Source organism: Gymnodraco acuticeps, unplaced genomic scaffold, assembly GCF_902827175.1.
Source record: "Gymnodraco acuticeps unplaced genomic scaffold, fGymAcu1.1, whole genome shotgun sequence".
Lineage (NCBI taxonomy): Eukaryota > Metazoa > Chordata > Actinopteri > Perciformes > Bathydraconidae > Gymnodraco > Gymnodraco acuticeps.
Genome location: NW_022990224.1, coordinates 2476618 through 2488752, shown reverse-complemented (window position 1 = coordinate 2488752; position 12135 = coordinate 2476618). Strand labels below are relative to the sequence as shown.

Sequence of the window (12135 nt, the reverse complement as noted above, 5' to 3'; positions counted from 1 at the left end):
ATGTAGGCGGGGCTTAGGGTTTCAAGAGGATTATTTGTAGAGCAGGTCCACCCGGATAGGTGTGCAAAATTTCAGGTCATTTGGAGTTACGATGCGACTTTGTACATTTATTCCGAAATGGGCTTTTGATAGAGGGTGCTAGTGAGCAGGTTGGAATATTTAACCCATTGACTCCAGAATATTGTATTTTTCACTAGTCCTGGTGTCCGTGAAAAATTATACAACTTTTGAAGCGTCCTAAAGGCCTCAAAAACAGGAAACGCCAGCAGAAAAATAATACCACGAAGAACAATAGGTTCCTCGCACTTCGTGCTAGGACGCCGTTGGGTCCTAGCGCTCCGTGCTCGGGCCCTAATTATGTAGCCAGCTAGCTGAAAACACCAACAGTAGCACACAACATTATATGCCAAGATATACACCATACATACCCCACACCCTGCAGAACCTCCATAACATGTACAGATTTGATTATAGACCTTTGAGGCGTAGAACGGAAGAAGAGTAAGTTATTTTTACCTGTAATAAACTACTACTGTGTTTCATGAAAAATCAAATCATGGTTTGCTATATATGAATGATATGTTATAGGAGCAAATAATTCAGGGAAGAAAGGCTACTAAGTATTTCCATCAAACTTTATTTTTAGAAATGTACAAAATGAACATGTGTAAATATACATACACTGTATCATCCATTCCTCCCCTTATAGGCGTTTTCGGCATCTTGCCTAACGCAGCTTTGTAAGTTGGTGCTGTGGCTTTGTAGGACGAGGCATCAGAGTGGTCATCCCGTCACGTGTTGTCTGCCGGATACGCCAGGAGTTTCCTGATCTGGCTGGACAAAATCAAATGCAAATCACAAAATATTAGAGAAACTTAGTTGTTTTAGGTTCGTTAGCTTGCCAGCTAGATTAATATGCTAACCTACGTTTGCTAGTTGTTCAGTGTAATATGCCAACCTACTATGAACAACAGCTAGTGGTTCATATTAGGCTAGCAAGAACATGTTTACAATTGCAATCTTATACGGGTAGTCTGCTACGTTCGGTCATTCATTGTAGCTGGCATAAAAACAATGTTTTCCCTAGCATGTCTAGCTCTTGGTAGCCTTCTTGTTTAGCTCGGTAGTATACACGCTAGGAACGCCAACTATAATGTAATTAAGTTTCGCGACTGACTGTACGGTAAATCACCCGGAGTATACTGTCTATGAGCTATCGCTGCTATTATCAGAAAGGAAATAAAAGCTACCATAATCCCCATCCCTGATGTTTCTTCATTTGAACACCTGATCTTTAAACTCTCTGGTCCCACTCCCCTGGTCACAGCCATCATCTACCGTCCCCCGAAGCCAAACCCCTCCTTTCTCTCCGACCTCTCTGACTTTCTCACTCAGCTTTCTGCCATATCCCCATCTGTTCTCCTCTTAGGTGATTTTAACATTCATGTTGACGACCCGACCTGCAAATATGCCTCTGAATTTAAGGAAACCCTTCACTGCTGCAACTTCTCTCAACACATCAACTTCCCAACACACAGCCGTGGTCACATCCTGGACTTGGTCTGCTCCACTGGTCTCACCATCCATCATCTGTCCAGCCTCAATCTCCACATCTCTGATCACCTGGCCATCATCATGGACATCAACATCCCCATCCCCGCCCAAAAGCAAAAACGCACAATAACCTACAGAAATCTCAAATCCATCTCACCTTCAGCAATCACTGCCTCCATTACCTGCAAGATGTCTGTCCCCCCCCCCCCCCCCCCCACTTTCTGAAAACCCATCTGAACTTGTGGACTATTATAACAGCACCCTCTCCTTCTGTCTCAATGAACTGGCCCCCACAAAAACAAAACATTTCTCGCTCGGTTTGGTTAGGCCTTATTAGCAGGGGTGCACATAACTTTTTTGCCCTGGTTCTCAAAGGAGCACCTGGAGATGTTGCTTGGTGCTCATCCTTAAAATGAAATAAACCGTAACTTTTGAGGGGGTCTTGACTTTATTTGCCAGACACACGGCACTGAACACACAGAGGTGCACAGAACACACATGCAGAGGTGAACACAAGACAACATTAGCACGACCAGTAATCCTAAAAGCTGTCATCACTCCCTCCTGACTGTTCTCCTCACTGTCTTCCTCTCTGTCAAACATGGTAGCTGATGATGTAGGCCTACTACTTTCTCTCTGGTTGAGTCTGCGATTAGCATGCTTGCATCCAAAAGTCAACAGCTGGTTATGGGTCGAAAGTCTCTGTTGTCATCTTAGACAAGTGGATGTAATCAAATAAGTATGTGAACGTAACCAATAACCTACCATAGCCAATAACAAATTAATGTAACTTATTTTATTTGTGTTGTTCATTCATATCTTATTTTACCTTAACATTTATTTATTTATGCATTTTTTTTTATCTCTCCAGTTTTAAAGGATATTTTTGGTTACTGTCCTATAGTATACATTGGAATGATTTAAAACCTGTTCATCCCAATAATTATAAAGGAGTGCCTTGGAAATATGTGTTTACATAAATTGTGACCAAACCGTTTGAACTTAGACTAAGTGAACTATCTAAACACTCAGAGTCCTTTACCTCACTGAGCTGTAGTTATCAGCCTCTCAGTCTGACTGGAGAGGACTCTCCCTCCACATCATTGTAGAAACATCTTCTTCTTATATCCGTTAGAGCAGCTAGCACGGCACCAGACAACAACAGCGCTGGTACCGGTGCACCCTCCCTCTCACTCGCATTTTGTCTGTGAGCTGCGGGCGCCAGATAAGCCAACATCCCCCATTTTCATCACTTACAGCACCCATCGTACAGGGCAAATGAAAGGTGTAACCGGGGTGAAAAGGGTGTTACATTTACTTAATTATGAATATTGTTACATCAAGGCCGAAAATTAGGATGAGCCCCAACGGTCAAAATGTTTTCTTCCCTCCCAGAACTGCCAGCGCAGCACCTCCCCAGATCTGGCGCCCTAGGCGAACATCTAGCCAGAGCTACGGGCCGGCCCTGAGTTCATATCATGGTTCATATGCAACTCGCAAATATCTTTCTCTCTCTCTCTTCTCTCCTCTCTCCTCTATTTTCTCTTTTCTCTTCTCCCTTCTCTCTCTCCCTCTCTCAATGTTGGTACGCAAATGCGCTTTGTTTCAAATGACCCGGTGCTCTTTTTTTGGCGGAGGTGCGCATGCGCACCTGCGCACCAGTTATGTGCAGCCCTGCTTATTAGGCCCAGCTCACTTTAATGCTGCGCTTCTATTACAGTTTAGGAACTGGGGCAGTTACTATAGTAACGCAGTGTAGGCTGAGCCGTGACGTCATCTTCAATGAGAGCCCCAGAAAAACAACACAGTCGTTAGCTCTTAGCACTCAGAGCTCACAGCTCCTATCTGTTCAGAAACTAGACAAAAGTTAAACAAGTACAAACCACAGACTGCCTGTGTCATGGCGAATACAGTCGCTGGTTTATTTATGTCTGTATAGGCCGTTGTTGTGAGTGTGGACGGTCGGATCATATATAACGTTAGCTTAGCCAAGCTCCATTTAGAAAACACGCATTTTAAAAGGGTTTTTCGCCTGCCGTCTGTCTGCAGACTTGTCAAAGCATTAATTCATTGTATTTACTAACCGGTATCAGTATGTTGTTACTTCGGCATCATTTTGAAACGTGTATTACAATTAAATCACGGTCAAATATGTTCATCTTGTTGTAGTTGTAGCCCCCTTGCCAGCGATTCTCTCTCTAGTTTAGCATACTCAGCCCGACTCAGCCTGGTTGTTCCTGGCCCTAGAACCACGATTTAGTCGGGCCAGAAAAAATGGGGAAAAGTAGCCCCGGGCCAAAACTAGGCCAAGTGGAAACGCAACCAAAAACGGGCCCCGCACGGCTCGGCACGCTTAAAGCGAGCTACCCGCTGCAGTAGAAACGCGCCATAACAGTCCATCTTCAAATCTACAAAGACTATCTCCAGCAGTACAGTAATGCACTCAAAGCAGCCCGGTCTAATTACTACTCACAACTCATTCAGTCTGGCTCCAGCAACCCCAAGCGTCTGTTCTCCACTATCAGCAAACTTCTCAAACCCTGTGACAATGCCACCTCATCCTTCACCACCGAACAGTGCAACTCCTTCCTCTCGTTTTTCCAAACTAAAATCAGCAACATTTACAGCAATCTGACACCCTCATCAGCACCCCCCACCTCCCCTCCTGGCTTCCCCCCCTTCACCTCACAGCCCCTGTCCCACTTCTCCCCTGTGACCCCCATGCAACTGTCCGACTTCATGACTGGAATGAACTCCACCTGCACACTTGACCCAATGCCCTCCAAATTTGTTAAAGAGAGACTCCCTGCCATCTCCCAACTCATCGCCACCATCATTAACTCCTCCCTCAGATCTGGATCAGTTCCCCCCTCTCTCAAACTGGCTGCTATCACACCCTGGACTCACACCTGACATCATGTCCAACTTCCGGCCCATCTCAAATCTCCCCTTTCTGTCAAAAATACTTGAACGTGTCATTGCCTCACAACTAAAATCCCACCTCAGCTCCAATGACCTCTTTGAGCCATTTCAATCCGGTTTCCGATCAAAACACAGCACCGAAACAGCTCTTCTGAAAATCACAAACGACCTCCTCCTCTCCTCTGACTCCGGCAACCTGAACATCCTCATCCTCCTCGACCTCACCGCAGCATTCGACACCATCAACCACGCCATCCTGCTGTCCCTCCTCGAATCATCACTCAACATCACAGACACTGCACTCTCCTTGCTGAAATCCTACCTCACCGACAGACATCAGTTTATCAACAACTGCATCTCCTCCACTGCTCCTTTGTCCCAAGGCGTCCCCCAGGGTTCGGTGCTTGGCCCCCTCCTCTTCATCCTCTACATGCTCCCCCTTGGCAAAATAATTCGTCGCCACAACCTTCAATTTCACTGCTACGCCGATGACATCCAACTTTATATCTCAACAAAAACCATCACCCCCACAACACACTCCACTCTCACCAACTGTCTCTCAGAAATAAAAGCATGGATGCAAACAAACTATCTCCAACTGAACAGTGCCAAATCAGACATCATCATCATCGGCCCCCCATCCCGTATCAAAGACATCCAGAATTTCAACTTCACCATTGACAGCCACACTCTATCTCCCCCCCTCACATCCGCAACCTCGGAGTCATCTTCGACAGTCAGCTCAAATTCAACCACCACATAAATCACATCCCATCACTCTCCTCCTCTGCTGCTGAAACCCTGATTCATGCATTCATCACATCACGACTCGACTACTGCAATAGCATCCTCTACGGCAGGGGTGGCCAACCTGCGGCTCTCGAGCCGCATGCGGCTCTTTGCCTAGTTTCATGCGGCTCTTCAGTTCATATTGAATTTTATATGTGTGAGTTCGGGGGAGAGACACTGACTCCTGACTAGTTGTGCACGGTGTACCGATACTTGAAAGGTATACCGCGATACCCTGCCGTTAAAAACGTTACGATTCCTCCGTTTAAGAATGACGGTGGAAAGTACTCCGGTGAGAAAGCGCCGTTTAAATAAGAGCTGTGTGTGTTCAGCGCTCTGCTTCCACTCCCTGCTCTGCAGCCGTGCCTACAGTCCCGCCCCTCTAAAGCACGCTCAAGTGCCTCCCCGCACTCGTGCACGCGCTAGCTGCCAGAGCATGTGAGAAAACGAGAAGCATGGCTGCAAGTGAGAGTGCAACTGCCGCTGCCCCTCGGCTTGTTGACAAAAAAGACGCCAGAAGCGAAATGTGGAAGTATTTTAGCTATATCTCTGACAGTGAGGGCAAGCCTACGGACACCACGAGGCCTGTCTGTAAGAAATGTATTACTTTTATTTAATACGAATTCTTGTCATTTATTGTTCTCATTGTTTAAAGGTTGTGTTATGGTTCTGGTTCTGGTCTGAAATAAAGCACAATAATTACATTTAAGACTGTTTCCCTTTTTTTAAGAAAAGTATCGAAAAATAATCGGAATCGCAATTCTTGACTTGGTATCGAAACCAAAATGTTGGTATCGTGACAACACGACAGTTAAACCTGATATTTAGTAGGTCTGTTAAGTATTGAATGCTGATAATTCTGACGTAATTTGGCCGGTCAAAGTTGTTTGGGCTCGGATAAAATTGCTCCGTTACTTTCGTTCCGTGTTACTTTCGTCCGGGCTCTCCCTACGTGTGTATGTGTGGTGTCAGGTGTCAGTATGAGAGGATGACAGCGCGTCTAATTTTGATGTGGCCCAAGAGCCAATCACAATAATACCTGCGATGCAGTGAACCAATCACTTTTTGAGGGGGGGAAAACCTATCGTTGATTAAACACTACTATCCAGTGTTTCCCCTACCATTGTCTTGGAAGGGAGACAACCGCCAACGGAGCCCCGCGCCCCCCCTGAAATTCAAGGTGTTTAAAAAAAATATATAATTTTAAAAAATATATATATATCGCACCAAATTGCAAATAATCTATAACTACTGTCACTTTTCACATTGAACATGTGCTCTTTTATTAAATAAACTAAACGCTTTCATTTGAAGTTGTGAGTTTAGTGTTTTTGACCCTAAGAAACACTGATGCATTAATCAATAACAATAATACACAGCTCCTCTCTCTGCTCCAGAGGATTTAAAAAAAATATATCCCAATGCCACAAAAATGCATCAGTGACGTGGTTGAAATCTTGTCTCCAGAAAACAAAAAACTGAAACAAGCGGTATCAGTGACTGTGTGTTTGATGTGGCTCTTTGCAGTAACATAGAAAAAATGTGGCTCTTAACCTCTGACTGGTTGGCCACCCCTGCTCTACGGCATACCATCCAACCTCCTCAATAAACTCCAACATATCCAGAACTCTGCTGCCCGCCTCCTCACCCACACCCGCTCCCGAGACCACATCACTCCCATCCTCCAGAACCTCCACTGGCTCCCCGTTCATCAAAGAATCAACTTCAAAGTCCTCTTCATTACTCACAAAGCCCTCAACAATCAGCCCCCCCCCCCCCTACCTCACAGACCTGCTGCACCACCACGCCCCTTCCCGCTGCCTCCGCTCATCAGAAGCCAACCTCCTATCCATCCCCACCCGCACCAATCACCGGACCTGGGGGGACAGAGCCTTCTCCGTCGCTGCCCCCTCCCTCTAGAACTCACTCCCACAACCCATCAGAGACTGCACTGACCTCACCACCTTAAAAAAACTCACAAAAACTCACCTCTTCAATCTGGCTTTTAATGTGTGATTGTTTTTTTATTATTTGACTTTAACTTTAACTATATATTTATTTGTTGTTCCTTCCTTTTCTTTTCTCTTCACTATATCTGTAAAGCGTCTTTGAGCACCTGTAAAAGCGCTAACAAATTAAATCTATTATTAATATTAATATGAGTATTTCGTGTGAATGCAGACATTCTCCTGTTATGAGATACATGTAAAGCCATCTGCTGACATTGGAGTTGATGTATGGAAACGCTAGCAACTTAGTTAGCCCAGTTAGCACTGTGTCAATGGCTTAGCTGCCGCAAAAACGTTTACCCATTTAAACAGTCGTGGTAGATACCTTGTTTGTTTTAAACACCATAAATACACAAACAACAATGCGTACTTACAGGTTGTGTACCCGAATCTCCCGCTGGTCCAAACAAAGTAGGAACAGCATCGTCCTTCAGTGTCCTACGCTGTGCATATCCGGCATGAATCGCTGCAATGTTTGCGAAGCTTTGGTCCGTGAAATGCAGCGCACACAGTACAATACCGGCTCGAACATCTGAAGGAACAGTGTTAACAAGTAATGTCAACCACTGACTTGGTCGTGGTTCTGCCCTCCGTAAGGCATACAATGAAGATTTCCCCTCACATGACTGGATACAGTCGTGAACTGAACCTGAGCTTCCAACAGTACACAGTGGGGCAAAAAAGTATTTAGTCAGCCACCAATTGTGCAAGTTCTCCCACTTAAAAAGATGAGACAGGCCTGTAGTTTTCATCCTAGGTATACCTCAACTATGAGAGACAAAATGAGAAAGAAAATCACATTGTCTGATTTTTAAAGAATTTATTTGCAAATGATGGTGGAAAATAAGTATTTGGTAAATAACAAAAGTTCATCTCAATACTTTGTTATATACTCTTTGTTGGCAATGACAGAGGTCAAACGTTTTCTGTAAGTCTTCACAAGGTTTTCACACACTGTTGCTGGTATTTTGGCCCATTCCTCCATGCAGATCTCCTCTAGAGCAGTGATGTTTTGGGGCTGTCGCTGGGCAACACAGACTTTCAACTCCCTCCAAAGATTTTCTATGGGGTTGAGATCTGGAGACTGGCTAGGCCACTCCAGGACCTTGAAATGCTTCTTACGAAGCCACTCCTTCATTGCCCGGGCGGTGTGTTTAGGATCATTGTCATGCTGAAAGACCCAGCCACGTTTCATCTTCAATGCCCTTGCTGATGGAAGGAGGTTGTCACTCAAAATCTCACGATACATGGCCCCATTCATTCTTCCCTTTACACGGATCAGTCGTCCTGGTCCCTTTGCAGAAAAACAGCCCCAAAGCATGATGTTTCCACCCCCATGTTTCACAGTAGGTATGGTGTCCTTTGGATGCAACTCAGCATTCTTTCTCCTCCAAACACGTCTAGTTGAGTTTTTACACGTCTGGCACTGCAGGATTTGAGTCCCTGGCGACGTAGTGTGTTACTGATGGTAGCCTTTGTTACTTTGGTCCCAGCTCTCTGCAGGTCATTGACTAGGTCCCCCCGTGTGGTTCTGGGATTTTTGCTCACCGTTCTTGTGATCATTTTGACCCCACGGGGTGAGATCTTGCGTGGAGCCCCAGATCGAGGGAGATTATCAGTGGTCTTGTATGTCTTCCATTTTCTAATAATTGCTCCCACAGTTGATTTCTTCACACCAAGCTGCTTACCTATTACAGATTCAGTCTTCCCAGCCTGGTGCAGGTCTACAATTGTGTTTCTGGTGTCCTTTGACAGCTCTTTGGTCTTGGCCATAGTGGAGTTTGGAGTGTGACTGTTTGAGGTTGTGGACAGGTGTCTTTTATACTGATAACGAGTTCAAACAGGTGCCATTAATACAGTTAACAAGTGGAGGACAGAGGAGGCTCTTAAAGAAGAAGTTACAGGTCTGTGAGAGCCAGAAATCTTGTTTGTTTGTAGGTGACCAAATACTTATTTTACCAAGGAATTTACCAATTAATTCATTAAAAATCCTACAATGTGATTTCCTGGATTCTTTCCCCCCATTCTGTCTCTCATAGTTGAAGTGTACCTAGGATGAAAATTACAGGCCTCTCTCATCTTTTTAAGTGGGAGAACTTGCACAATTGGTGGCTGACTAAATACTTTTTTGCCCCTCTGTATATGTTAGGCTGGCAGAGGGTGCGGCCATAGCACTGGGCGTGGCTACTGGGTATCCCTACATAACAATACCCAGGAAGAAAACATTGGAAAATGAGAAATCTCCAACGAGGCGTTTTGGGGAGTTTTGTGTTAGAGTTTTACTCCCTACAGGGTGTACTTTGAGGGTTTTTGACTCTGCAGACCATTTACATGGATAAAAACCTTCATAACACAGAAGGGGACGGGTAATAACCGGAAAAGCATGACATGGGACCTTTAATGATTGTTGCTATCTGTGCTTTTGTAATATATTATGTATTTCAAGGCAACTTTAAGAATACTTTTCCAATTACATCCCGATATTGCTGAAGTTTGTATCATAAATAAATCATGTTACTATATTAATATCTCTGTAAGATACAGTATATATATAAGGATTTATTTTGTAAAACACCTTATTTACTCAAGTTAATTGAGATTTATACATTTTCCTAAAATGTCCTTGTCTGTTGATAAGCAACCACAAAACTGTGTGCACCGCGCCTATAGTGTGTCTTGTATTGGTTTGTTATGCTTACGGCTATTATATTCTAACTGGATGTCATGGCAGTATACATTTTGTAAATACACAGTTTGTATATACAAGAAAAGTGTTTTCTTTCTCATACAGTTTTGCGTGTCTTTCTTTCCCAAAGGGGCAAATGTGAATGCTGCAACGTTACATGAGACAACTCTTCATCACGCAGCCAAAACTAAGAGCGTCGACTTGATCGATCTACTTGTGGAGTTTGGGGTAAACGTGTACGCGAGGGATAATCTGAAAAAAAAGCCCATCCACTACACCAGTCTGGGATCTCCCTCGTATCTCTCCCTTGAGTTCTATGAGAGTAAGTTTGAAGTGTGCCTCCTGTCACTGCTAAAAATATAAATTATCTAAGAGCACAGATAAAATGTTACCTCTTTGGCTTTCTCTTCCATAGATACCCCTCTCAGTCTACAGCAGATCAGCAGAGTGGCTGTGAGAGGGGCTCTCGGCATAAGAGCATGTGAAGTTGTTTCCAAGCTGGATCTGCCCAATCGCATCATACGTTTTCTTTCTTACATGCCACCTACAGTTATTGAGATCTAGACAGCAATGAGACACCCAAGATTCAGCTTCCAGAAAAATCCAGACCGAATATGTCTGCTGACCCTGCAGAACTCAGAAAGTCTGACAGGATGTTGAAGTTGGCAGAAGTACATCACAGATGACTAGCTTGGTGCAGAGAGATTTCACAACATCAATAATCAGAATGTTTACCAAAGCAAAATAGGCAACTTTGATTTCTGTACCACAAACTGATCGAGAAGTTCTGGCTTGCCTGTCATCAAACAACTGCCTGGTTACACACCCAGCAAACACACAGCAATAAGTCATGTTTAAAAAAACACATTAATTTTAAGTCCAATATTTACTTGCATTCAACTCTGGTTTTATCTTCTGGCTCCCCACTAACCATTACTTTACACAAACTCAACTCTGCTGTTTGTCATTATCTTGTTTGCAGGAAAAACAAATGCTTTTAAGGGTTAAGAGAGATGAGGCCTGGGCTGTGTTCGAAACAATATACAAACTTACTGCATAGTACCACAAAGTCAATCTGTATGTACTCTATACTGCCTACTAAATTTTACAATTAATAAGGCCATGACCAAAAGACTGTTCACACTCAAGTTAACTCAAGTAATATGTCTTATTTGATAACCTGTGTTCCCATGCTTTCACTCAGCTGTATTCATAATTAGTTATTGTAACCGTTCATTTTTGTGCAGTGCACCACACCATTGTACCGTCCGAGGAGCCGCCATGCACTGTGCGTCAGTTGAGTATGTTAAGGCTTAACATACTCTTATACTTAACAGTTAAGTAACCTAACTTCTCTTACTCAGAAATTCTTGTTATTCTAGAAAACATCCTGGTGTTTCTCACTTAAACAAAATACACAAACGATGCAGTTGGAACATAAATATACGAATTATTGCGTCATATCAGCATTAATAGTATTTTAGTATATGATTTTTGACAGACCCACAGATTCTCCTTTTAGCCCTTTGCATTTGTTACGGCAACAACTGTTATCTTTATTACTATAACGATTCTGATGGCCTTACATTACCTCCAGCAGAGCTTAATCCACCTTTACCCTGAGCACATTCCTGATTTGCCACTCCCATACGGGCATGTACGGCCCAAACAATGAATCCCAGAAGCTTTATCTAATCAATGGCTTTTTGGAGATTATATAATATAAAATATATAAACGTGAACTTGGCTTGCTCAATATGATCAAGTAAGTGTGACTTTATTATAGATCCTGTAATATTTAACTAAGCACAGAGGGAACATGAAGTAGTTTTATAACTAGGGTTATATCACTGTATTTATTTGTATATAACATGAAAGTATTTATTTTTAATGTTAATGTGTAAATAATACAGATGGTTCTACCTCGATTAAATTAAAGTTAACAGACCACTTCAGTATTTTAAAAATAATTCTCCAGTGTTGTGTTTTCTTTTGTACCTGAACAACAAACATCAACATTGATAGATATTTTTGTGGGGAAATATGTATTCAAAAGGGCTGTTTGTCAAAACGAATTGGGTTGTCATTTTGTGATTATTGTTGTGAGGAAAATTATTCTTAATTTCCAAACCAACCTGCATGAAAAAAAAACCCAGAAAGACGATATCAAAACAC

The 12135-nt window shown here is 43.2% G+C and overlaps 1 protein-coding gene across 1 annotated transcript in view; it reads left to right on the top strand.

Moving 5' to 3' along the window:
* asb13b (ankyrin repeat and SOCS box containing 13b) overlaps nucleotides 1–11902 on the top strand; it is a 32006-nt gene extending 20104 nt beyond the window's left edge. The window contains exons 5-6 of the mRNA XM_034218791.1: nucleotides 10091–10282; nucleotides 10376–11902. Of these exons, the coding sequence (XP_034074682.1) occupies nucleotides 10091–10282; nucleotides 10376–10524 (341 nt within the window). The 3' untranslated portion in view covers nucleotides 10525–11902. The remainder of the gene's footprint in view (nucleotides 1–10090; nucleotides 10283–10375) is intronic.
* Nucleotides 11903–12135: the final 233 nt, after the last annotated feature.